This window comes from Haliotis rufescens, unplaced genomic scaffold (assembly GCF_023055435.1).
Source record: "Haliotis rufescens isolate VD_foot unplaced genomic scaffold, xgHalRufe1.0.p SCAF_15, whole genome shotgun sequence".
Classification (NCBI taxonomy): domain Eukaryota; kingdom Metazoa; phylum Mollusca; class Gastropoda; order Lepetellida; family Haliotidae; genus Haliotis; species Haliotis rufescens.
In genome coordinates this window covers 22105988-22131422 of record NW_025963835.1, presented here as the reverse complement: position 1 = coordinate 22131422, position 25435 = coordinate 22105988, and the positions used below count along the sequence as shown (strand labels likewise).

Sequence of the window (25435 nt, the reverse complement as noted above, 5' to 3'; positions counted from 1 at the left end):
AGACCATCCCCTCTGATGATGTTTTACGCGTTTATTCACCGTCTAGTCATTTCCCTTCAGAGATAACAACTGGGTCATTCCTTCTGATAGTGTAAGGTTTTGACCTGATATTAGTTCACACGTCATGTTTGAATCTTGGGATGCATCTAGATACACCATGACACAGAATGTTCTTTCACACACAGTGTCAGTCACAGACTGAATCACTGTAGTGTTGCCAATGTCAACAACATAAATCTTACTGCTCCTACCGCCCAGTAGAGTGTCTAGATGTAAGGCACCTGCCTTACCAATTTGATTGCAAACAATAGGTATATCAGAGAGGAGTTTGCCATCAAACCTCACCCAGAGACAAAGCTGGTGCTTATGCTTTGGACATCCTATGATACGTACACTCAGTCCAGTTGATTGGTTCCAGCAAGTATCTGCAGGGTTGGCAATCATTGCTGTCTCAAACACCATGCTTCTTTTCTCAGTGACCCTTTTTTCAAAGAGAAGCTGACTTTCACCAGAAACATCTCTCGGCTTCCACCTCTGATAACCAAAGGTCTTGATGTCAACAGACGTCTCCACGACCTTTTTCGACATTCTATGTCTTTGGGCGGAGTCTTGGGCTTTTCATTTGTTACCAAAGTATCAGATACAGTGATGTCGTCACTCGCTGTACTGCAGTGCCATTCAAGGTGCGGACCTAGGGAGGAAACAAGAGACGAACTAATAACACAAAACACATTCATTGTAAGTCTCATTCACAAATACACATTATTGAATCAGTATAACATAACACCCATTCAAGTTGACAGTCGCCTCATAACTGAGAATGTTTTTATTAAAATGATACAAGACGAAATATGTATTTTCCACCTCCCATGTATTATTCCTTCAAGTAAAAAAAGTGACATTTCATTTCAACGAAATATATAGTACAAGACAAAGCAAATCATATGAACAGTTATATGGGTTTTTTTTAATGTCCTTCATCTATCCATCGAACTTCCACGACTATCTGTAGCTTGGGATTTTTTGTCTGTTTGTTATTTAACGCCGCCAGTTATATGAAGGCGGTCTGTAAATATTCGCGTTTGGACCAGCATCGATCTGCGCAATTGGGATATTATGACAAACAGAAAACAAGTCAGCGAGCCTGACTACCCGATCTCGTTAGTCGCCTCTTACGGCAAGCATCTGGTGCTTGTGAAACCGATGAGGATGCGTATGATGTAGACAAACAAAGAGTCATAGTCAAGGTTCAATTTTGATTCAAACCAATCATCTACAGACTTTGGCATAACCGTCTACGGAAATCCGCACAGGAGCCTTACATCACAGGTCAAGCGGTGCCCCTTATGTTGATGGGCACATGAGTAAGATAAGTTGGAGCTTAAATACATGACATCTCACATGAAATGGCTTCATCTCCACTGGAAATCGTCTTGTCCACATCAGCGACTTAAACAGATTACAATGTAACTAAGAAATGAAATAGACCAACTGTCGAACTAAAGATTATGATATACCTTTATCTATTTAAAACTAAATGTTAGTTTCACTACAACATACCCAAACACACTATAATAATGAATATATCCAACCGTTTACATTTAGTTATAAACTTAAGTCATTATAAGCAGACGTGGGACAGTAGTCATCACAAACTGTCGAACCACAGCTACCTCATGTCGACAATAACATTTTATAGATATTTTTACATACATGTACATAATAAAAATTAATTTACCCTTTTGAAATTCTGCAGGTGTCAGTGTGATGGCAATGTATCTGTCAGCCCCTGGTACATATCCCGGCCTCTGTGTTGGGAAGTACGTGACTGACCTTATCAGTCCTGCTCCCTGGATTGCGGAGGAAAGGTGGGTCAGGTTGGCAGGTACAAAGCCTACGCCTGTCCTCGTATATTGTTTCTCAATGTGAGACTCCTGCAACATCCTTTTGAAAGAAGAAGCCGATGATGTCGTAACTTGTAGATCTTCTGTCCGGTCAGCTCTACTCCTCATCTGCTGTGTGGTTGTCCAAAGAAGACGTTACCTTGTTTAGCAGTTGTTTAGTTGACTCTACGGCCTCGTTAGTGAGTTTAAAACCATTGCTAAAAAAGCCTTCAATGTCTGACAAGGATCCGTCTTCTGTCCTGAAGTTCTATTATCTTTGGTCAGTGCTATGTTTGGCAGGTTACATGGCAAAATCAATAACATGCTCGCATTGTCATAGCCTCATATGTTTGTAGGTTTGTGTGTGGCTTAAAACTAACACAAATATATATGTGTATTTATTATTTATAGTTATATATATTTGTATGCCAATATATTTGTGCTTTTAAATATTTATATATTCCGTCTTTACACTATATTGCTACCTTATAGTAAAGAACGATGTGTGTTGACATTGCTTCATATAGAAGAATGCAGTGCTGTCAAGCCCGTGGGGTATTGATGATGTGAGGCAAAAGAAAGGTAACATAATTCACAAGCACGAACAGTTTAACATCGGTTTTGAAGAAGCATTTAACACATATCCAATTAAGCGAGGCTTAAATATACTTATACCAGTAGACTTCATATATCCTGTATAACAATGCCCTTTCCTTGCAAAAACAATGATCAGTTTCTGCATTGATTCTAAAACATCTAGTTCCCGGTTATGTTTGGTCACTTGCAGTCTATGCGGCTCGTAAGAGGTAAGAAAGTGGATCTGGTGACCTACAGCCCTGCACATGTGTCAAACACACGAGAACTGACAGGTTTTGACAATGCTCACATAGACGGCCAGGTTAGTTATTACAATAGGGTTTGATGTTATCGTTGTAGGTTATCTCAATAGCCGCGTTCCTGTTTCAGTTAGTGATTGTGTTACACAACATCATTTCGTCAACATTTCAGCCGTATAGCCACAGGAATAATCTTTGCAATCATAAAAAAGGTATATACAATAAAACTGTAAAAAAACAGATTCAATATAAAATATTCTCTTTCAGATGTGTGAAGTTAGGTTTCCGCAATCATTCAAAACATTTGATGTATTATCATGGAAATGCGATATTTGACGTCAGCGACTTCATGCATGAAGCAATTCCTTGAACTTTACTTGATTGTTTTCTCCGCGTGCAAAGACGTCAGTTCCTCGACTTTGTCACTGGTAGCATATTTAGATATGTACTTATCTCCTTGTTAACAATAGTTTGGCTAAAGTTGAAAATATCAGTTTGAGTTAAACTGTCACAGACGGCATACCAAAAACAAAAGGCAAAGAAATGCTATACAATCAACAACTGTCATATAGAATTAACTAAGTTTACAAATCGGTACAAATTACTGCAAAGTAATTACAACGGGTGGACACACTATAGTGGTAGTACAAAATCCACAAAAGTATATGTGAGAGCAATAAAGTCATTGACATTAATATTTACCTTGAAGCAACAACGGTCAATCTTCCAAAATAGGCCTAGTCTGGATGTCAAGGGTGGAAATAATTATCTTCAACACGATTATTTTTCACCAGCCTTGACTGTTGACATTTCAGCAGATGCACTCAGTGCATCAATGGAATGTTTGAAGCCTATGAGCGTATACATAGTTGACACAGGACACTAATTCATAGGGCGAAACTAACGATAGATCATGGTGAATGTAGCGTTTTCTCACTAATTATACAGAACCTCTGTGTCAGAACCAAAACTGTCACATTTCTTTCAAATATTGGCGTCGAATGCCGTGAAATCTTGAAACTGACAGGTCACAAATCACTCGTGTCGTGTCACTCATCTGCAGCCTAAATTGCGGCTGTTCCAGTTCCATTGGCAATCACGTTGCACCAACAGGATCATTCCCAATAAATCAACAGGTTAATGTGAAACCACATCATAGATCTTGGTTCGTGTAAAGCACTCGGTTACAAATTAAAGTAAGAGGCATCTCCTCTACAGGGGGACTACATCAAATTTCAAAACAGGGTAAGTTTATATTTTAAATGACGATGTTTCTCACACAAATTCAAGCAATTTTGAAGCCCCATTCAAAACATTGCAACATAACCTATATGTTGCACTTCACTTTTTTATTCATAATCCAGTTAATATAACATCATAATACGAATATACATATCTAGATAATACTAACATTGGGAATTGCTGTATACACTTGCACAACTTCACAATAAATGAACACTTTAAGACATTTGATGGTGACATCTTAAATGTATAATAAGTGTATATCTTTCACAATAAGGAACAATCCACACACACACGCGCGCGCGCTATGTACAGCAGCATTAACGTAAGTAGTGTTCGACTACACAGCAAGTATACAACATTAATACTTATGAGGCTCTTGGGTTCTATTTTCTGCAAGAAATATTCATACCAATGTCTTAAGGAAACAAGGCAGACACGTCATACATTGTAGGCAATAGAAACATAAATTATGACTGCTGATACTGATTAACCAATGCGGAAAGAACTTTGAATAATAATTCCACAGAGAATAACATGACCACATCATTTTACCAGATGATTTCTTTCCTGTGATATTATACAAGGGGCGAAGTCACTTAAAAACTACCATTCGAAAAGGTATCATTGAATACGACTAACTCCCCATACCCAACCCCAAACCCAAACCCACCCACCTCAACCTCACCCCATCCTAACCAAACTCACCCCATCCCACATAACCACACAGAGAGGAAAACATGTTCATATTTCACGAGTGGATGTACTAGGTGAAGTTAGCCATCATTATTGTGTCGTCAAAGTAATTTGGGTTGGAGTGTGTAAGGTTTACCGTTCCTTTGAGCAATAGCTCAGTTAAAATAAGAGCACGTCGGCTAAATGATGAATGAAAACCTTAATCACGGAAATATTACTCATAAACCAAGAACCTTAATCTAAGTATGAAATAGGAAAGCACGGCCACCTGGCTATGTCCCGTCTATGTCGACTGAGCAGCCCGTGCCCCGAGTCATAAAAACCCTAATCAAAATATAATTTTCAGTCCAGCCCTTACCTTGGAGGTATTTTACTTACTCAGATGACGTGACATGACTGACATAGCTTTATATATAACGAACTCGCTGACATTAAATGACGTAGTCCTTTGTGAACATCATAAACATTGGTCGAAGTAGAGAACATGATGTCAGATGAAAAAGTACATAATCATGTCTAAAAAATGAAAATGCACAAATGCGGGCTTTTTACAATTGCAGTTAAACATGGTAATAACAAATATCACGGGACTGTTCAAATGAGTTGATTACAGGCGAGGATGTATCGATATGGAGCGGGGATAGAGATGTGGTGGTGCCCTACTCAGTAGTACCACACGAGTTATCTCCCATGAATTATTGCCACACGTTGACAATGGCAATGCTTAAATGATTTCAACGAAGACTTTTTTGTCAGGACTTTTATAGTTGCTGTCAATTCTATATTGCTCTCGGGATAGTACTGTTAACCTAAATGTGTGTATACATTCATAATGGGCCACAGCAACTACACCACGGTGTCATGTTTACTTGAAATAGTATTTGCCATGGTCAGCATGCGATAATCGGTAAATGAGAATTGATATGATTGTAAAACATTACACTCTTCGAAGGTAAGACGCAATTTATGCTAGCGTGAGAATATTCAGTCATTAACTTTGTTATTCTAGTCTGCGTTCAAATAATGTCCACTTTGCCGCTTAATGTTTTGCGACAGTAAGATACTAAGGAAAAGTACTGAACATCAGCCGTGTTGCATTATTATGGTTTCAAAATTCATTCGGATTTGCTTTGCTCGTTTGTTTGTTGTTTAACGTCGCAATGAGCAATATTCGAGCTATATGACGGCGGTCTGAAAATAATCGAGTCTGGGCCAAACAATCCAGTGATTGTTGTCATGAACATCGATCTACGCAATTGGGATACGATGACATGCACCAACCAAGTCAGCGAGCCTGACCACCCGATCCCTTTAGTCGCCTCTTACAACAAGCATAGTCGCCTCTTACGGCAAGCAGGATTCTAAACCGGATCGTCACGGTTACATTAATATTTGTATTAAATATGTAAATCAAACGTGTTTTTACATATGTACACAAGTTGATAATGTGTCAAAGGCATACATATTATTTTACTGAGCTGTGCTTTTATACATTGCATGTTACATGGAGTGTGTGATTGTTGTGGATAGTGGAAACTAGTCTAATGATTGTAGTTGGCGAAGGTTCCTGTGATGTTGTGGCCTGTAATCAGTTCTCCTCTTCCATCTGATGTTGCGGGATTACCAACATACATCATGACCCACATTGGTCTGTCAAAAGCAACATCTGTGACGGTGGTGTACACTGTGTTATCACCGGCATCAATAACTAATATTTTGTCATTAGCCCCATCCATTAGAAAACACAGTTGTAGGTCAATAGATTGTCCAACTCTGTTCTGAATGAGAGGGCGATCAGTGAGGAGGGTGCTATTATAGCCCACACAGAGACACAGCTGCTGCTTGTGGTTGGGGCATGTAGAAACACGTACACTCAGTCCAGTGAGTTGATTCAAGGCAGCATCTACAGGGGTGGGGGTCAGGGCAATCTCTTGTATAAGTTTCTTATCTTCTATCAATTCCTTTACACAAACCCGAAACTTTACGCGATACATGCATCGCTGGGCTTGACAGTTTTTAACCATTAAAGGCCTTGATGCCAGACATGAATAGATATTTTGTATCCGACATCCTGTGTCAGGAGAAGGGGCGGCTGAGGTGGTGTTTGTGATTACACATTCAGACACGTCAATATAGATATGAGCAGTGCTTGAGTCCCATTCCAGAGTCGGGCCTGTCGGAAGAAAACGTCCATAATAAATACAAACACATCTTGTTGAAGTGTATAACACTTTAACTTCCTAATTCACAAGACACTACCATCTACCAACCAGAAAAAGAAAGTTACAAGTTATCATAGACATTTATAAGAAGCGTTATATCAATTTCAAATGGCATAAGCGTTCTTCTTCTATATATTGGGGTAGTCGGGTAGCCTAGTGGTTAAAGCGTTCGCTCTTCACGCCGAAGGCCCGGGTTCGATTCCCCACATGGGTACAATGTGTGAAGTCCATTTTTGGTGTCCCCCGCCGTAATATTGCTGGAACATTGCTAAAAGTGGCGTAAATCCCTACTCATTCACTCACTCTCTTGTATATTTCTTGTACATAACATTGAAAACCCAAGAACCTCTTGCATGGAACATCGCTAACGCAAATCCTGTCATAGCTTCTATACTTTAACATTGACTGACACTGCGTTTTACGCTCGTTTAGATCTCGAAAGCCGTCGAACCTATCGAACTCAACAGACGAATGAATGTCAAAACCAATGAATAATATACTGTAACATCATTGAGTCAAGGACACAGATCTTACATGTTATCTCCTGGTCACAGATGCTCCGGTCCATCGCCATCACTGAAACAAAGATATTAATCAGTATGTGTGTCCCATGTACACGTACTGCCTGCCTGCCTGTCGTGAAGATCCGGGTCAGAATAGGTCTAATGGGATCGGGTGGTCAGACACGCTGACTTGGTTGGTGCATGTCATCGTATCCCAATTGCGTACATCGATGCTAATTGTGTCAATCACTGGACTGTCTGGTCCAGACTCGATTATTTACAGACATCCATCATACAGCTGGCATATTGCTGAGTGAGGATTCAAACAACAAACAAATAATGCAGAACGTTCCTGTTTTAACAGTATTATCATGTGAAAAGGAAGTACAACATGCAATTCACTTGACGGGACTGTGTCCCTCAGCTGCCACACGTAATGGAATCCCAGACATCGACGTGCGCCAAGTTGGTGTTCGTACCATGTCAAGCTGACAGGGCACGATAATGTTTGACAGACCGCTATCCCCTGAATGCCACAGGGACATGTATGTCTTTGAGGTCAAATAGAACATATTCAACACCATGCACATTAAACGCACTTCATAGTTTCTGAATTCTGCTGCAGATGTGTTTTTCTGTGATTATCCGGGATTGAGTCGAGATCACTGACATCTGATTTGTCAAGACAACAATTTGAAACGTCACCACGAACCAAAGAATCATTCAGTCCGTTTTAGAAATAAGCCGCAAACATGATTGCCGAAGTGAACTTTCCGTCATGGTATCTCAGTGTCCTAGCTCTATGACATCGGCATTGGTCCAAAGGAGCCACAGGAGCAGTACAAGGAGCCACACACACACACACACATATATACATATATATATATATATATATATATATATATATATATATATACGCATAAATGCACGCACGTAGCTTTTTCAGTACAATAATCTGGAAAGCGACGTTAATACCCTTTACATTTATAAATGTATGTTGTAACCAAACTACAAACGATGTTACTGTGGAACATTTTGAGCATACATACGCTCATCTCACTTCTTTTGAGAAACTATTTCTCCAAGATGCAGCTGGTTGGTTTACGGTGGCCAGTGTTAACATGACCTACTATTTGAAGATGTGTACACATCCTTCGAGGTATAAAATAGTGAAATAAAAGAATGATAAGAATTCAATTTGACACTTTGTGTGAGGATGGGCTTACATAGAGCAAGGGTCAAACTGTATAAACGTCGGTGCATGCACGTCAATGCTTAAATAACAAAATTAATCATATTTTATTCTTAAAAAATGAAAAATACAGAGACAAATTGAAGAGAATAAACACATTCTAATTAAACACATACGTCCGATATTAACAATAGGCTTTTTAGAAACAAATTTGCATGTAATTATATTAATGTCTAACAATTACCCATGTTATGAAATTAACATAAACGAACTTGTTTTTTCAAAGACATTACTTACATGATATAGTCGTAATTTAATGTTGCCGAAAAAGTTTCAAATTCTGTTTTACACATCCAGGTTGTTTTATTTCAGTTGAACGAAAGTTGATGAAATATATAATAATATTTATCAATATACCACTGTCGTCTTGTCTCAATGCCACATCTCCAAAGACATAAAACAAGTCATGACGTCAAACAAACATGTATCAAATTTCAGTTTTCATCATATATGCTGGCACTTGATTATTAATGGCACACCATGAGTCATGAATGCTTGAATCTGGGGACTAATTCACATGTGTGATACGCCCATCCATTTCGTTATTACTTCCTTTTTATGTAGTATGATATCCTCATTAATTATGATTTGTGACCTCAACGAATTAGGCTTCACTATCTATATCTGTGAAAGTAAACACTATCATTGAGAGATTATGAGCTGTCTGTTTGTCGAAATATTAAATAACTATATATTATTGTTATCGATCAATACTTGCAGTATGTATTCAGGGAACAGTCTTTATGTCTTTTCGTTTATGTTCATAAATGTAACACATCCGCACAAACGTAAGTGTCAATTACGTGTACACTGAAATATTTGCATATTTGTACCTGAGGCTACATATGAAGTCAATTCTTCTAAATAAGTACGTTGAAGGTATGACTTTACAGGGTGTCTTTTTAATCTTTAACACAAAAGAACAACAAACAAAATTAGTTTATTGTTCAGCGCATTAATGCAACTACGGCCTTATTTGTGTTCGGTTTATGGAAACATAAATCAAATGTAACAACAAACATTTCCATAACAGCATACATATAGACCAAAAAATAAAGAAATGTACTTTGACTTTCGTTTTGTTTTAATCCTATCACTTTCAGCTGGGGTGTGAAATTAAACATCTATTGGAATTCGTTATGATACATTTTTCAGTCAATTTGTAAAATAACTGAATATTCTGAATGAGATATTTAATGTGACACAGATATGGTTTACGTGGATTATAATATGAAGACTATTAAATGCTGGTATAAACCAATTAGAATGAATGATGACAGATATCCCCGACAATGTTATTCACAATGAAGGAGCTGGATGAATGTGATAGAATTACTTGGGCAACTCATATTAAACATTTACTTGACATTTATGGATTTGGTTACGTTTGCACGAGCAGAACATTGGTGATAGTATGGCCAACATTCCTCAGTTATGCCCCTTTACTACTTCGCCAAAAGATGGCGCCAAACGCTACGGTCCTGCGCGTACTTCCGGTATATTACGCGGTTCATAGATATTTGCACGACCAACAACTACAACGAAGTATTTACGATGCCTTCGACGTGCTGCTGTGTCCCGGGATGCTGCAATCGAGGTGGTTTGTCGTTTCCGAGAGAACCCATGTTGTTGAAACGATGGTTGATTGCTATTCGGAGGAGCGACGAATCAAACCAAGGCAAGATGTGGAAACTGTCACCTCACAGTGTTGTGTGTCATTCCCACTTCAGACCGTCTGATTTCATTGCTGTAACTAGTTATGGTAAGATATTTGGGTAACTTGTTATGTTTCTATTCGTTGGCAGATTTAATTAACGTGCATGCCAATTATATTTGTTTTATTTTCTTGCATTGAAATTACGAAGAGGGTTTTACGTGACTCAGAAATGTGTATCCAGTATGCAGAAATGTGAAGAATGGACGCAGACAAAATAGAATATGTTCCGTCCCGCGGGACACACTTATTTTCACAGATAGTTTGATTTTGTCATTGAGTTAAATTGAGTAAAGATTCTTAAAACTTCGAAGTGTGTGATTTTTTTCACAATAATTTTAGTTCCCTCCTGTCAGAGTAGGCGAGTCAATTTGAGTATTGGCTAATTCTAATGTAATCACGTTTGTGTGTGTTTGAATGTGAACCTATGAGTATATTTCATTGTTTTTTTAAAACCAAGATAGAAATAATGTGTCATTTAGGCCTTACTATAGCAGCCATTTTTTTGCCAGTCAGTGATCATGGTGATGTTTAGGTTTGACCCTCATATATTTCATGCAAGGGCCTTTGAAATCAATTACTAGGGGTCTAGTGCATACCCAGTTAATTAAGGTAAAACCCTGTTTACCACCATTATATTCCCGTTGATGAAGTTGTTGATGTTTGACCATAACCCTTCTTAGTTTTCTTCTTTAATTTGTTGAATTGATGATTACCAGGAATGTCAACACATATTTGACGTTTTTGCCTTTAATGCGTCATGTTACATTTTCCTGCAGGTGCTTGTTTTCCACAGAGATGAGGCACAGATGATTCAAGAATACAGGTTCATGTTTGTTCACTTTTGATGTGTATTTGTCAGAATAGTGTCATGTGTACGTGTTGAACTTGAAGACACTTCTCTGTATCAGGCATTAGATGTATGTAATGTTGAGACTATATCTACGAAAATTGTCAGCTAATTTATATCATAATTTTCCTTAATTTAAATGTTTGTTTACTTTTCTAATGTATTGATGTGTATCACTATTATGTTCATAATGTGACAAAACATATCGTGCCCATAGAAATTTTTTCTTTCCCTACAAATTAACTTAAATCTAATCATAAAAAGCTATCTCACAACTGGTAGTAAAAAGATTGCACAATATCTGTTTGGAAAATAATAATCTACTGCTGTTTTCCCCAGGGTGTACACCTCTGAGGAAACAGAGAAAACCAGATGCTGTACCATCAATCTTTCCCTGGACTGCATCAGCCAACGCACTTGAGGCCGATGGGGGATTACGGAAATCCCGCATTGAAAGACGTGAGAGCCAAAAGAGGACATTTAAAGCAATGGATACAGATTGTGATATTGAATGTGATATGAGTGAGGTAGCTGGGGAGGAAATAATTGACAGTGTTGAGTTTGATGACATGAATACCGACTTAAACATTTGTTCTGCAGATAGTGCAGAGGTTGAATATGAAAGTACATCAGCTCAGACGGACAAATTTCCAATGCTTTCATTACAAAGTATTATGTTTAATGCTGCAGCAATTTTGTTTTATACAGGACTGTCAAACTATACAGACTTCACCTTTGTACTTGCAAGTTTGGGTCCGTGTGCATATCACCTAAATTATTTGTACAGCAAAGTTGACAGTATGACAACAGTGTGGAAAATCAATTGCTTTTAACACTTATGAAACTGCGCCGACATAAGACTAACTTTGAACTTGGTCTTCATTTTGGAATTTCAGAGAAAACTGTATTAAATGTATGGATCACCTGGGTAAATTTTATGTATAGACAGTGGAGTGAGCTTGATAACTGGCCAGAACGAGACTTAGTGCATTATTTTTGTCCTTCTGATTTCAAATCCAAATTTCCATCCACACGAATTATCATTGATGGTACTGAATGCCCTATCCAGAAACCAAAACGCCCCATAGCTCAGCAGTCTACCTACTCAACGTATAAAAATCGAAATACTATCAAAATACTTGTTGGATCCACACCAGGTGGTCTTGTGTCGTATGTGTCTCCTGCGCATCGTGTCTCCTGCGTATGGTGGCTCCACAAGTGATCGTCAAATAGTAGAGCGTAGTGGTTTGACAGTGATGTGTGACCCAGGAGATAGTATTATGGCCGATAAAGGTTTCAACGTACAAGATATTTTTGCACCAAAAGATGTTACCATTAATATGCCAACATTCTTCTCAAAGAAAAACCGTATGTCTGGCAAGACTGTTATGCGTGATAGGAAAATATCAAGCAAAAGAGTTCACATTGAACGTATTATTGGTCTGGCAAAAACATTCAAAATACTTACTGAACCTCTTAACAGTTCAGAAACCAAATTAGCCACAGAAATAACCACGGTTTGCTTCATGCTTTGTTCTTTCAAAAAGTGCATTGTTCCCTCTACTTGCTAATCATATTGGTTAGCAAATTATTAAAAATATCTTTCATTCCAGGCGGACGTTAGTCAGACGCAGAGTATGGAGATTTGTTTCTAATTTCTTTCAAAAAGGCCTGTTATTTGCGTTTGCTACATGATTAAAGATAATTGTTGCTAAATATTCATGAGGATAAAGTTGAATGTAACATGTTATCGATTATGTATCATGTTGAGACTAGAATGGGAATCTGTGGTCAAAAAGCAAGTTTGAAGCAAATTTACCATTTGTGCAGCCACAATCAATCATACTCTTTTGTCAAGGTACAAACATAAATGTGTTAGTATCAGAGATTATGATAATGTAATGCTAAACTTCCTGTTCAATGTGGTGTTAAACCCATCTCACTCACTGAGTTTGTTTTAAATTTATGACATCAGTAACATGAATTTAAGAATGTTGACATTGTTTGGTGCGTACTGTTACATTATCCCCTGCCACAAAGTGGGAGAGACACATTTCTTGTCCGAGCATAATTCGGAAACTGTTTCATATGTTATTATGAAACTTTGCACATGTATCAAACACAAGTTGAACTGGTGCCCTTTCCTGTTTTCCATGGCAGCAATTTGGATTAAACCCAAATACTGGTTACTTTTATTTCACGAACTTAAAATCTGAATAAGTTGAAGTGTATATTTCTGGATCATATATCGATTATTTTTTCAATGGATACATGTTTACTGAGAAACAAATTGTAATTTTTTGTGTCCCATGGCTGTGTATTCTTCATATGATACTGGCAGCAGCTAGACCGGTCCAGATATTTGGCACATCTTAGTGCTGTTGCTTCAGCTCTCTCAGATGTTATAAAAGGCAATCATGACAAGAAAGAAGTCAATGACAATGTTTTTTTATCATTCCCTCAAACAGTTCAGCTGCAGATAATAATCACATGACAGTTGTAATTCCTCAGATATAGAGCTGAAGGAGTATGCTTCAAGCAGTGATGATATTTATGAGTATGGACACTGAATTGTGATTATGTATTGCACTGTAGCTTCATCTATATTTAGATCTTCCAACTATTAACTACTGGAGTACTTAACAGATGGTTGCAATCGTCACAAAAGGAGTTAAAAGTTAATGTCACATCAATACTATTTCAGCCATATAGCGACGAGACCAAGTTGATATACACAATTTACTCATGAATGCAAAGGTATATTTAAAAACATTTTTTCATACACATTTGGACATAACAATATCATTTATACAGTTTTAAAACACGGGTTATAGGCCATCAGAAACCAAAGCCGGGGATCATGGGGACTTACCGTGCCTCTGCTTCCTGCACGATACCCCAGCAGGATTTATGTCATTAACTAAGCCACTGGTGGTTGTGCTCAAACCTAGCCAGTCAGCAATGATGTCAGTTGATTATAGCATCACATCAAATTTAAAAACAGGCAATTAATGATTCACATACATATTTAGGTTATTTTTTTTTAAAGACCATTTTTTCTTTCAAGTAGTTGATAATGAGGTGCCTGGTCATATAGTACTGTAACAGTAAGTACGAACTGACATCTGAGATTGTATTTATTTAGACTAGTGAATGCATCCATGTATGGGACCAGTGTGTACGTTGTGATATTTAGATTATCCAACTTATAACTACTGGAGTGATTAAGAGATGGTTGCCATTGTCACATAGTACTGTAACAGTAAGTACTAAATGTCTTAATAAACATCTGAGATTGTATTTATTTACACAAGTGAATGCATCAATGTATGGGACCAGAGTTCAACCTGGTTTTGTCTGATGCAACTCTTTTCACGTCAACATGCATCTGGTGAAATATCATCCTTAAATGGAGCCCTGCAAGTTTTTTCATAACTTTTTGTTTGTGAATGTCCATATATGCAGAATATAATATGTTCAGCATTAAACATTGAGACTACAATTCTGTCTTTCTTGTTTATAGGGCTGATGACCATTGACACATGAGTATCAGCAGTAACTGAATTTACCAGGAATACCTGTCATAATCTCTGAAATAGAATTTGTCAAGTAGTGCCTTTTTGAAAAAAGGTGTCATAAATGCCACAAGTTTTTCAACCATAGATTCAATGAAATGGTCATCTCGAGATACAGTAAAATATTTCAAATCCTTCATCGTGTATACAATAAAAATGCACTGTTTTCTACCAGTACAGTAGAGCTGCCTTTGCAATTGAAAGAAATATGGCTTGCTTTTGTCAAGGGTAAGTTTTCCCTCAGATACCTTCAAATAGGGAACAGTTATCTCAGAGATTAGACGGTCTTTAGATGCAAATGGACATTTCACTTCAATGGTAGTATCATCACCGAGAAGTGAATCTGGTGTAGCTGCGAGAAATGGATGAACATCTGACACAAACATGCCACATGGTGAGGTTTTGAAACCACTTGACTTTTCAAAAGCTTTTATTGCCACCTTTTCATATTTTCTGCCATGTCTAAGTGGTGGACTTTGAATGTCCTCGAAAGGCTTAGTCATTGATCTAGCAAGTTTATGAAAATCAGTTTTGTCTGTTACCAAACAAATTTTCCTAAAATTGGAAGAAGAAATTCTCTGTGTGTGTTCAGTTTTCCATTCCTCGCTCTTTGACTGTTTACAGGTTATTATTTCAAGGTTGGTTTTGTCCATATCTGATATTTCTGATATATTCTGGGATTTCAGGTATTGGTCAGCTAAAGATAACTTAAGAAAATCATGATCATGATTAACAGCAAATGGATTTGCTGGAGGAAACATTTGAGCAACTGGAAATGTATTGACACTAGGGTGGTTCAACAAAACATTGCGGAAAAAGTCAGGGTAATTTGGCACTTTGCGATACTGAACTGGTCGTGGGTCAAATATAACATTCAATTCACTGTTGCATAAATCAAGGTCAGTCGCCTTTATGGGACTGCCTTTATAGGGTTTACTTTTATGAAATGTTTGCAATCTTTGAGTACATGTTTCTTCAGTTAAAACATCGCCAGTTGTTGAAAACTTGTGCATAGCATATAACTCTGCACAAATATGTTTGCAATGTCCTGATGGACCCTGGCCTGCAGCACACTCACACTGCCCCTCCACAACAGAACCATCGTCATCAATTGCAATATCGACTTTGTAAGTCACATCAGACAGCACTCAGACTTCAGGAAACACATGTTACTAGGTTTTGAATAACGAAAAAATTTCAAAAACCTACTAGTGTACAGATTCTTTGAACTTGAACCAAGTTTCTTCTGAAAAGGCTGTAAGTAATAATTTATAGCTTCATATGCTAAAAAAGGAAGATGACTGTCACCATTTACATCCCTATAAGTTTCAACTAGGGGCAGTGTCATTTCAAACTCAGCTTCAAGTTCTGGCTCTCTCCCAAAATTGCAGTTTCGGTCATAGCTCTCTAGTCTGAAAAACATTTGAAATAAACAACTGTAAAAGAAAAAACCTAATTGAAAAAAATCACTGTAAAATATATGGACTATTAAATTATTTTTGGAGTACACAAATGTGTTAGTTTCCATTTTGTCAAAAAGTACAATTATTTTAAGAACAGATCCCTGTAACTCCAAAGTCAACAAATCAGTATTTCTGTCAGTAAGGAAGCTTAAGCCATCTCTGCATTGTTATCAGTACTAAAACTTGACTTTTGTACAGTAATAATATCTTTACTTGCACTACAGTAATTGTATATAAATTTTTTGTTAGAAAACAAACAACATATAATAATACGGATATTAATTTTATCACAAGAATAAGACATTGTGTCACAAAATAAAAATACATGCTGTGAATAAGGATTCTTTATGTGTTTGCCTTCGACCGGAATCGAACCGATGTCTAAAGATTACTCTGTTAGACTACCATTCAAAGGCTTCATTACATCTAATTTTAATATTAGAAATATAAACGCTGTTATGCACATCAAAGTATGGACCCATCATACTGGTGAAGAAATAATAAATGTGTGAACCTTTCACACCTGTGGATGAAATAATAAATGTGTGAACCTTTCACACCTGTGGATGAAATAATAAATGTGTGAACCTTTCACACCTGTGGATGAAATAAAAAATGTGTGAACCTTTCACACTTGAGGATGAAATAAATGTTCTAGGTGAAACGATACGTACAGGGAGGTCACATCACAGTACATAAGGTCACATTTTTATGTCAAATTGTGTTGAAACTTCTTGACTAAATATTTCAGAGCAGGTTCAAAAGTAAATTTCTAGTAGTGAATTTGAAATGCTAATTACATCATATTTGCAGTACTTGACTGACACTTGGGTGTCATAAAACAAGTAGTAAGAAACTTAATTTAGCAAGTGTAAAAAAGTACTGTGTATCATGCATGAAAACTTGATGCACCAGTGCACCAATGTATCGTTTCAGCCCTAATAAATGTGTGAACCTTTCAAACTTCTGGCTTTAATAATAGATGTGTGTACCTTTCACACTGAGGAAATAATAAATGTGTGAACCAATCACACTTGCTAAAATGAATAAAACTATATGAAAATCTAAAAGGCACTCACTGTAAAGGACGATGAACTTGATAACCCTCAGCCTTTCTTCAGCCATCGGATGGTGCAGAGCTCAAGCAATTTTTAATGTTTTACAAATATTTCAGTACCTACCTCACGCTTTGTTACATCATGTTTTGGCCACAGATGAATCAAAATTCAAAATATGTGTATAGCAACGAAGAAAGGGACGGGGGCATTATGATTATTTAAGATACATTTTTGGGGACTTGTCATTTATTGGGAGGTGGGGGAGATAGGAGAAAATGTTACATTGATTGTGTGGGTGTTGGTGAGTTAAACGCGATGCAGTCCTTAGGGCGCTTCCAAGATACTATCTCTGCTTAAATTTACTATGTATTTTCGTATCGAAGAACGATGTATTATTGAATGATTGCCCAAATAATTATAGAATCTATAAACCGGAAGTTATCCCAACCGCATGTAAAAGGGTGTAATATTTTGCACACTGCCAGTGAGTCATTAATTCGAAGAATAAATTATTGTGACTGACACTTACCTTCCGTACAAGATCCGTGGTCACCGCTCTTTCCCTTGTCAGTGCATCTCAACGCGTCCTTAGCAATGGGGGCATGTTGTTTACGTGAACGAAAACTGAAGCACTTATGTTGTCGGCATTATCGCGTCGGTGCTTACGTTATTTGTTTAGAGATCTCAGTTGTCTAAACTAAACATATGTTCTACCAATGACCATGATACCAATATTGCACTGTGTAAAGTGACAAAATGGGGAATAGTTACTGTTACAATCTTATAAAATAACTGCTCAGTAAGAAAAACCGAGAAATAGCAATATCAGAAACTTACCGTTCTATCAGATCGATTTTTCTTCCTGACACTCGAGCACCTCGTGCTTTGAGCTCAGTCTTCAGTTTGGGCAACTTCCAGCTTCCGTAATTCATGATAGAAATAGGCCTTCAAGTACTACCGGCTGTTTACAGAAAAGCAAGTGGGTCAATGTCGACTGAAGTTTATATATTCCCGCGGATACTACGATGAATGTTGGACCGTAACTACCGCAGCGCCGCCAAGCGGGCAAGGGGGCGCAACTCCAGGAATGTTTGCCATTGGATATGGAATATGGAGAAAGAACATCCACCAGTGTAACCTTAAAATGCTGAAACGTCGGTGTTGGAATACTGCTCTTCACAAAGAGGAAGTTCACTTTTGGAAAGTTGGAAAGTTGGAATCACCCCCGTTGTGAAACAGTCTTGTGGAGTTATACTGAACAACAAAAGATCTTGTGACATTGAATAGTGAGTGAGTTGTGTTTTACGCCGCATTTAACAGTTCCAGTTATATCACGGCGTGTCAGCTTCATGTGGGAGGAAAGCCCGATGTGATGCAGGTCTTCGGTGAAACCAACGAGCACGGGTATGGTGCTGACAAACCAAGAAACATAATCGGGGCGAACCGGGTTTCGAACCCACAACTCTGCACAGCGAATCGCGGCTCCTTAGACGACTGGGCCACCCGTGCTCCCTTCAATTGAATAAGATTTAATGCAAAGTTATGTTTTTTACCAAATCTGAAACAATTTCGGTTTCCAACAGATAAAAGACTCCTGTAAGAATTCAAATGGTTTAATTTGCCATACTGACTTCAGAAAATGCGTGATTTCATAAAAAAAAACATGAACATGCAAAAATGTCAACTTACACATCAATAGCGTGTGTGTCCACCTCTGGTGGCGATGCAAGCAACACATCTTTGTCTCTTGGAAGTCCTGTGGGATATCTGTCCATGTTTGCTGGAATATGTTCCTGGAGCGTCTGTGGAACACGTGGTTGACGTTGAAGGCGCCGATCCAGGGGATGACATACACGTTGTTTTGTTGAACAGAATATCGAACAAGTCGAGCAATTTGAGGCCGGGCCTTGTCACGAGGAAAGGTAATGCCTGGGCCATGACGACGCAAAAGCGGTAGAACAACAGGGCCGATGATCTCGTCGGAGAAAGTCAGTGTTTGACCCACAGTCTGGGGAAGGTTTTTGCGAATTGTGAATTTGGGGAGGCAACAAAAGACATCATAGCCGGGGGGTTCAAAATCAGTACCTGGTGTGGCCACCACGGGCGTTGACTATAGCCACACTTCTCTTGTACATGCAGTGGACTAGCCTGTTGATGAAGGCCATTAATATGGGGATATGGGCCCATATCCTCAGGAACGCTACCCGCAGTTCTGCTGCAGTTGTCGGCCTTAGGCGTACGTCGTTGGGTCGGCGTTGGATCTCATCCCACAAGAGTTCAATGGGATTCTAATCCGGACTGAGGGCAGGCCAAGGCATGATTTGGATGTTGTGCTGCTGGAGGAAGTCCCTGGTGACTCTGGAAGTGTGGGGACGGACGTTGTCTCGCTGAAAGGTGTGGTTTTGATGACGGGCAAAAAAAGTTCAGTCCGATTCCACCCAAACCATGATGCTTGGGCCGCCCCACGGGTCTCGTTCCATAACACAAGCATCAGCATAACGTTAGCCCCTCTTTCGCCAGACCCTGACTCTGCCATCCACCGTTGAAACACAGTAGCGACTTTCATTAGTGAAGATGATTCTTCTCCATTGCTGTTGACGCCAATTTTGATGCTGCCTGGCCCAATGCAGTCGGGCCTGTCGGTGACGATCTCTCAGGATGGGTACACGAGCAGGACGGTGGCACGAGATGTTGTTGGCAGTTAGATGACGCCGGACTGTACGATCACTGATGGCACGCTGGTGGTTGCCAAAGGTTTGCCGAGCTGTTTCAGTGGCCTTTCGGAATCGATTCTGCAGATTTTGGCGTATCTTCTCTGGGAATAGTGACTGAAGGACGACCACTACGCGGTCGGTCGTCGGTCGTCGGTGGTGATGTTTTGGCGATGTTGCAAACGATATATCGTTCTGACGTTGACATTGAATGCATGTGCAACGATCTGTGCACTCTGGCCTGCTTGCAGTCTTCCGATCGCTTGTTGCCTCTCATTTCCTGATAATCTTGGCATAGCTGATTAATCGAAATAACGAAAGCCAGCTGAACAGTTTTGATTTTCTTTTATACCCATACCATCCACGATATGCACGTGCATCATGTTTTTGACAAGATTTTTCCGCAACTGAGTCCCATTGCACTTTTGTAGGCTGCGTTTGGGCAAAGCACTCCATTTTACACTCAATTGTTAAATGGACTTTAAGGCAACAAAAAGAAGCAGTAGAACGATAAATGAGTTTATTGACCACAGAACATGTCACTGCCAGTGTCTGTTAAGTTTTATCAGTATTTTCAGAAGTGACGTTTCTTTTGCCTTTCAGTATACATATTCAATGTCTTCGAAGTAGTAACATCAAAAAGAATAACTTACAATTTACGCTGTCAAGATATCACACAAGTTACATGATGACCAGTTATCAAATATCATGACGACAAGCTGATAAAGTGAGAAGAATTTCCTTGCCCAAAGAGGCACCACATGTGCATGTGCTTCAGCGTTGGGCAGGACCGAAGCCCTAGAAACTCTAAGGAGCCAAGCAGCCGAACACAGTCACCCATCCAAGGACTCCCCGTGACTAACGTGACCTGTGGTTTAACGCCGCTTTGAACTAAATTACAGTTATTTTACAGCGTGTCAGGAAATCCCTGAGTGTATGGTTCTGGGGTTCAATTCCACGATCACAGTTTTTTGGTACTTCTACATTTGTAAGGGGGCAGTCGGGTAGACTCGTGGCTGAAGGGTTCGCTCGTCACGCTGAAGGCCCGGGTTCGATTCCCGACATGGGTACAATGTATGAAGCCCATTTTTGGTGTCCCCCCGCCGTGATATTGCTGGAATATTGCTAAAAGCAACGTAAAACCTTACGCATTCACTCACTCACATTTGTAAAAGACGCAAACGACAGGGCCGTTCTGAGACCAGAATTAAATTGAATAGAAATAGCAACGTTGTTTCTTGCTGTGAAGACACATTTGGTTTATGAAAAACGACACAGACAATAACGATATATGAACTATATTGTTGTAAGGGCGACAATCTGACAACGCGACAGTGTCCCTTCTAGGATTCAATACATAGGAGGTAGCTGCACACATGATAAATAGATGAACAATATGTAATAGTTTACTACCTACCTGTAGGGAACTCTGCAGGTTCCAGTGTGATGACGTTGTGTACTGCAGTATCTGGGATACCATTCGGCCTCTCTGTTGGGGAGAACGTGACTGATCTGACCATTCCTGCCACATTGATAGTATTCTGCAGATGTTGTACGTTTGCTTGAACAAAGCTGACTCCAGTCCTGTCAAAGGGTATTTCCTGTGGTGACTCCTTCAACATGGAGTTCAAAGATGCCTCAGATGATCCCATTACTTGAAGATCTTCTACCTTGTCAGCTTTGTTGCGCATCTGTCGCATGTATTCGGAAGAAGATTTCACTTTAGTCAGCAGTAGTCTTGTCGAATCCAAGGCCTCCTCTGTAACCTTCAGATTCTCAGCAGATTTCCCCTCAACATCTGATAGGCTGAATCAAAGAAGAACAATCCTTCTATCCTTCAGGTTGTCAAAGATTTTATTGATATCATCTCTTGCTACCTTCATTGACAATTTGATGTTCTCTATCTTCTTTTGAAGGGCTGACTCCGTTTCGCTCAGTCTCTTTGTCTTCTCTTCTATCTTTCCTAAAACATCATTTATGGACTTCGCCTTTCCTTGGTGTGCTTCATTCACGGACACGACGTTGTGTCCCTTCCCTTCTTTGTGATCTACTACAGTGCAGGACACACAGACGACTTTGTCACAAGTGTAGCAGTAGAACTGTACAGGTTGTTGGTGCTGACTGCACTGATGTAGACGACGAAAACTCTGTAGAGGTCGGCCCTTCATTTCATCAAATGTATTTATAGTGTGGGTCTTTGATACCGTATTCCGTTTATGGGCACTTAAGCAAATGGAACATAAAAATGTTCCACAGTTGTCACACTGAGCTACAGCTGTTTCCTTGTCAGGGCAATCTGTACATGGCAGATGGAGACCTTTCTGGATCTTGAGGTAGTCCAGAGTCTTCAGGATGACAGTCTCTTTGGGCAGAGATTTCACCCCACCAGGCAGATTATGTCGCCGTCGACACATGGGGCAGGATAGGGTTGCAGCACCTCCACTGTAGCTTTCCAGACAGGGCTGACATATGGACTGTACACAACATGGCATACGACGAGGAATTCGTGTTGCGTCATCAAAGTGTTCTATACATATTGGGCACTCTGTCAGAAGATCCTTGATCGCAGCAACTGAGACAAGATCCGACATGATGTCTGGCAAAAGACAATCATCACGACCATGTTAAATTAAATGGAATCAATTTCTTTCATTGTGATGGATTTAAACATATATTATGAATTTGAAAGTGTCGTGAGACAGTGCTTATATATGTGATCAATTTCCCGAAGCATACATGTAGACTCCCACCTACACATACGCATCTCATCACTTCACACGAATGTTACAGACTAGGATTCAGAATTCCCCTCCTCATATACATGTTTCTCTTTCGGGTATATCACTTTTGCTATGTGTAAAGCGATGTATTATTTTAACCCATGTGAGAGTGATGTTTGGCTTACTCTGCTCACTGTAGTTCAAGTATTTACCGACATGTCAGCTTAATTTGGGAGGAAAGCTCGAAGTAACGTACCCAATAGAGAAACTCACGTGCATGAAAGGGGTGCTGACAAACTTAGAATCATAACAGGAGCAAATATTGGATTCGAACCGCCGATCCTGGTTTCAGCAATGTGGAGAGCTGAGCAGCCTGTGTCCCATATCACCTCGGGAATAACAATAGCAAAGGTCGAACCACAAGTACATGTATGGAGGACACGGGTGGCCCAGTCGTCTAAGGCACCGGTTTTCACTGTACACAGTTGTGTCCCTTAGTCATGATCGTTTTTTTCGAATCCCGCTTCGCCCTGATTATGTTTTTAGGTATGCCAGCAACATACCCGTGTTCGTGGGTTTCCTCCCACATTAAGCAGACACGTCGTGATATAAATGGAATACTGTTCGGTGGCATGAACTCGTACATATATGAGTTTGAGTGTACTCAATGAATGTTCATGCACAGAAGCTCCTTTCATAAAAGAAATACTCCATGCCATAGAAAGGTAGGGCAGTAGACTGCTTACATACAGCATGTCGTATAGTGAAGTAGTGTGTACTTAACCAAGTGGGCAGGTCTTACACAAATGCTTAAATTTGAAAAAGAAGCTTCACTGAATGTTCCCATCATGTGGTTTATCAAAATGTCAGAAAGATTTGTTATATCCGTGTGTTGATGTCAACGGGTCTTAAAACCAGTCTAGTCACGGTCTAGTGAACGTAACATTCACCTCTCTCTTAATTGCCCTTTGCGTCGTCACCTCTCGGCAAACTCCGGCGGATGATAGAAGTATGCGATTTAAACCACTAGAAATTAAAATTTACAGGTCACTGATTCCCTGACAATGAACGTAAAGACACCGGAGTATGGCATCCGCCGGACTTAACTTAAGGATTGAAGTTGTATTTGTTGACGTTGATCAGCTGATGAAGATAAAGCAAATTCCGTGATCATTCAATCGATGTTGCTCTCAGTTTTCCCTAATTATTTTTTAATGTTATTTTTTTACATTGAGGAATTCCCCTAAAGTAGTTCTGTATGTCTCCGCGCGATTGACAACGTAATCATGTGACATACTGACGTTCGTCGGGAAATGAACGACAGTAAGCTTGGTAGTGTTCACCTTGGCGAAGTCACCCGCTACTGTCAATATTAAAGGGTGGCGACACCGGGCATATTAGGGAAAGGGAAGCTGTTTGTCGAACGGTGACGACGCAGTAAATCTCAAGAATGTGACCAGACTGGTTTTACGACCCGGTGACAGTTGCCATCAACATGGACAGGCAGCACTAACAACACTCATCAAGTGACATTGTGAAACATATGTAACCTTAATTTTATATTCTGTATAAAAATGGGTACAGCGACATTTCATGCTTCTTGCGTCTGTCATTGAGTAACAAATGTTACGCGACCTATATCATTCAGATGTTGAAAACAAGCAGGAAGTAACTCGACATTCACATCAACTTTATATAATCACTACTCCAACATAAACGCTGCTGCATTACATACGTTCTGTGATCCTGACACAGCAACACGTCATAAACAACAGACTGATTAACTTTCTTACCTTAATTAAGAGAAATGACACAGAGAGATGTACAGAAGGCGTCTACATACACGTACACAGACACCACTCCACCTAAGCCTTTCTGCACACGCGCAGTTGCTACTTTCGTTATTATAACAACTTGAAAGACATGACTACCTCGTATGGTGTGTGCAGTCTCGTACAATGGTAAATAGGTCAGTTGTAAACAGTGTACTTCGATCACACCTTGTGATGTGTCGTGGATGCAACCAGGCACGTATATGCACAGACAAAACAAAACTCTTGTAGACGAATATGTGCGCAGCTGCAGCAAATTGATAAATGAATTCATATTACCAGTGTCAGTGGAAACTCGAGTTTTTACATGGCATTTTTCATGTAACACCTCATATCAAACCGAGACCCCCATGCCATCCCGAGGGCCAAATGAATGGTGGTCGATATATATGATACAATAACCTTTTTATCATATACCATAAAATAATGTATCCATTCATAAAGATCCATAACATTTTCACCTTGTTGAGAAGACGCTGTCATGGGAATATTAGCCGAGCAGACGACGAACCAACTCCAATCGAGCTGATATCGATTGCCCATTCTAAGTGCACTGACAAGGCATAACAGCCCGGCAGGGATGTAACACGGGTCTGGTTATTGTGATACCCCCCTGTGATATGACCATCTCCATATTGGCTCACAGGGGTGTAATAACCCGGCCGTGCTGATATAACGATCGAAATCAGCCCGACTTATGTCCCTTAGTGCGTCGCCTGCTCGTTTGTGGACATTAATATAATGTGTTGCATTCACTGGCAAACAGATACATTTTACAATGTTATGCCATGGTATATGATAAAAAGGCCATATCAACCCTCGACCCCCATATCAGCCATCTGGCCTTCGGCCCTCGAGCTGATATGAGGGTTGGGGTT

At 39.4% G+C, this 25435-nt stretch overlaps 2 protein-coding genes and 1 long non-coding RNA gene across 4 annotated transcripts; 1 reads left to right on the top strand and 2 right to left on the bottom strand.

Moving 5' to 3' along the window:
- Positions 1 to 169: 169 nt before the first annotated feature.
- On the bottom strand, positions 170 to 3050 carry LOC125380083. The gene is made up of 3 exons (XM_048396317.1): positions 1739 to 3050; positions 1402 to 1449; positions 170 to 691 (listed from the first exon to the last, which is right to left on the bottom strand). The coding sequence occupies exons 1-3, from the start codon at positions 2010 to 2012 to the stop codon at positions 441 to 443; spliced, it is 573 nt and encodes a 190-aa protein (XP_048252274.1). The 5' UTR covers positions 2013 to 3050; the 3' UTR covers positions 170 to 440.
- Positions 3051 to 4623: 1573 nt separating this feature from the next.
- On the bottom strand, positions 4624 to 24640 carry LOC125380082. 2 transcript variants are annotated; one of them, XM_048396316.1, is made up of 4 exons: positions 24519 to 24640; positions 21423 to 22601; positions 7414 to 7455; positions 4624 to 6830 (listed from the first exon to the last, which is right to left on the bottom strand). In XM_048396316.1, exons 2-4 carry the CDS (start codon positions 21703 to 21705, stop codon positions 6199 to 6201), a joined length of 957 nt encoding a protein of 318 aa, XP_048252273.1. In that variant the 5' UTR covers positions 21706 to 22601; positions 24519 to 24640; the 3' UTR covers positions 4624 to 6198. The 2 variants fall into 2 exon arrangements, with proteins under 2 accessions (XP_048252273.1, XP_048252272.1); XM_048396315.1 differs by lacking the exons at positions 4624 to 6830; positions 7414 to 7455 and adding an exon at positions 13558 to 16185.
- LOC124119341 lies at positions 10255 to 11670 on the top strand. The gene is made up of 3 exons (XR_007221054.1): positions 10255 to 10396; positions 11128 to 11174; positions 11538 to 11670. It is a non-coding gene; the product is annotated as an uncharacterized LOC124119341 (long non-coding RNA).
- Positions 24641 to 25435: the final 795 nt, after the last annotated feature.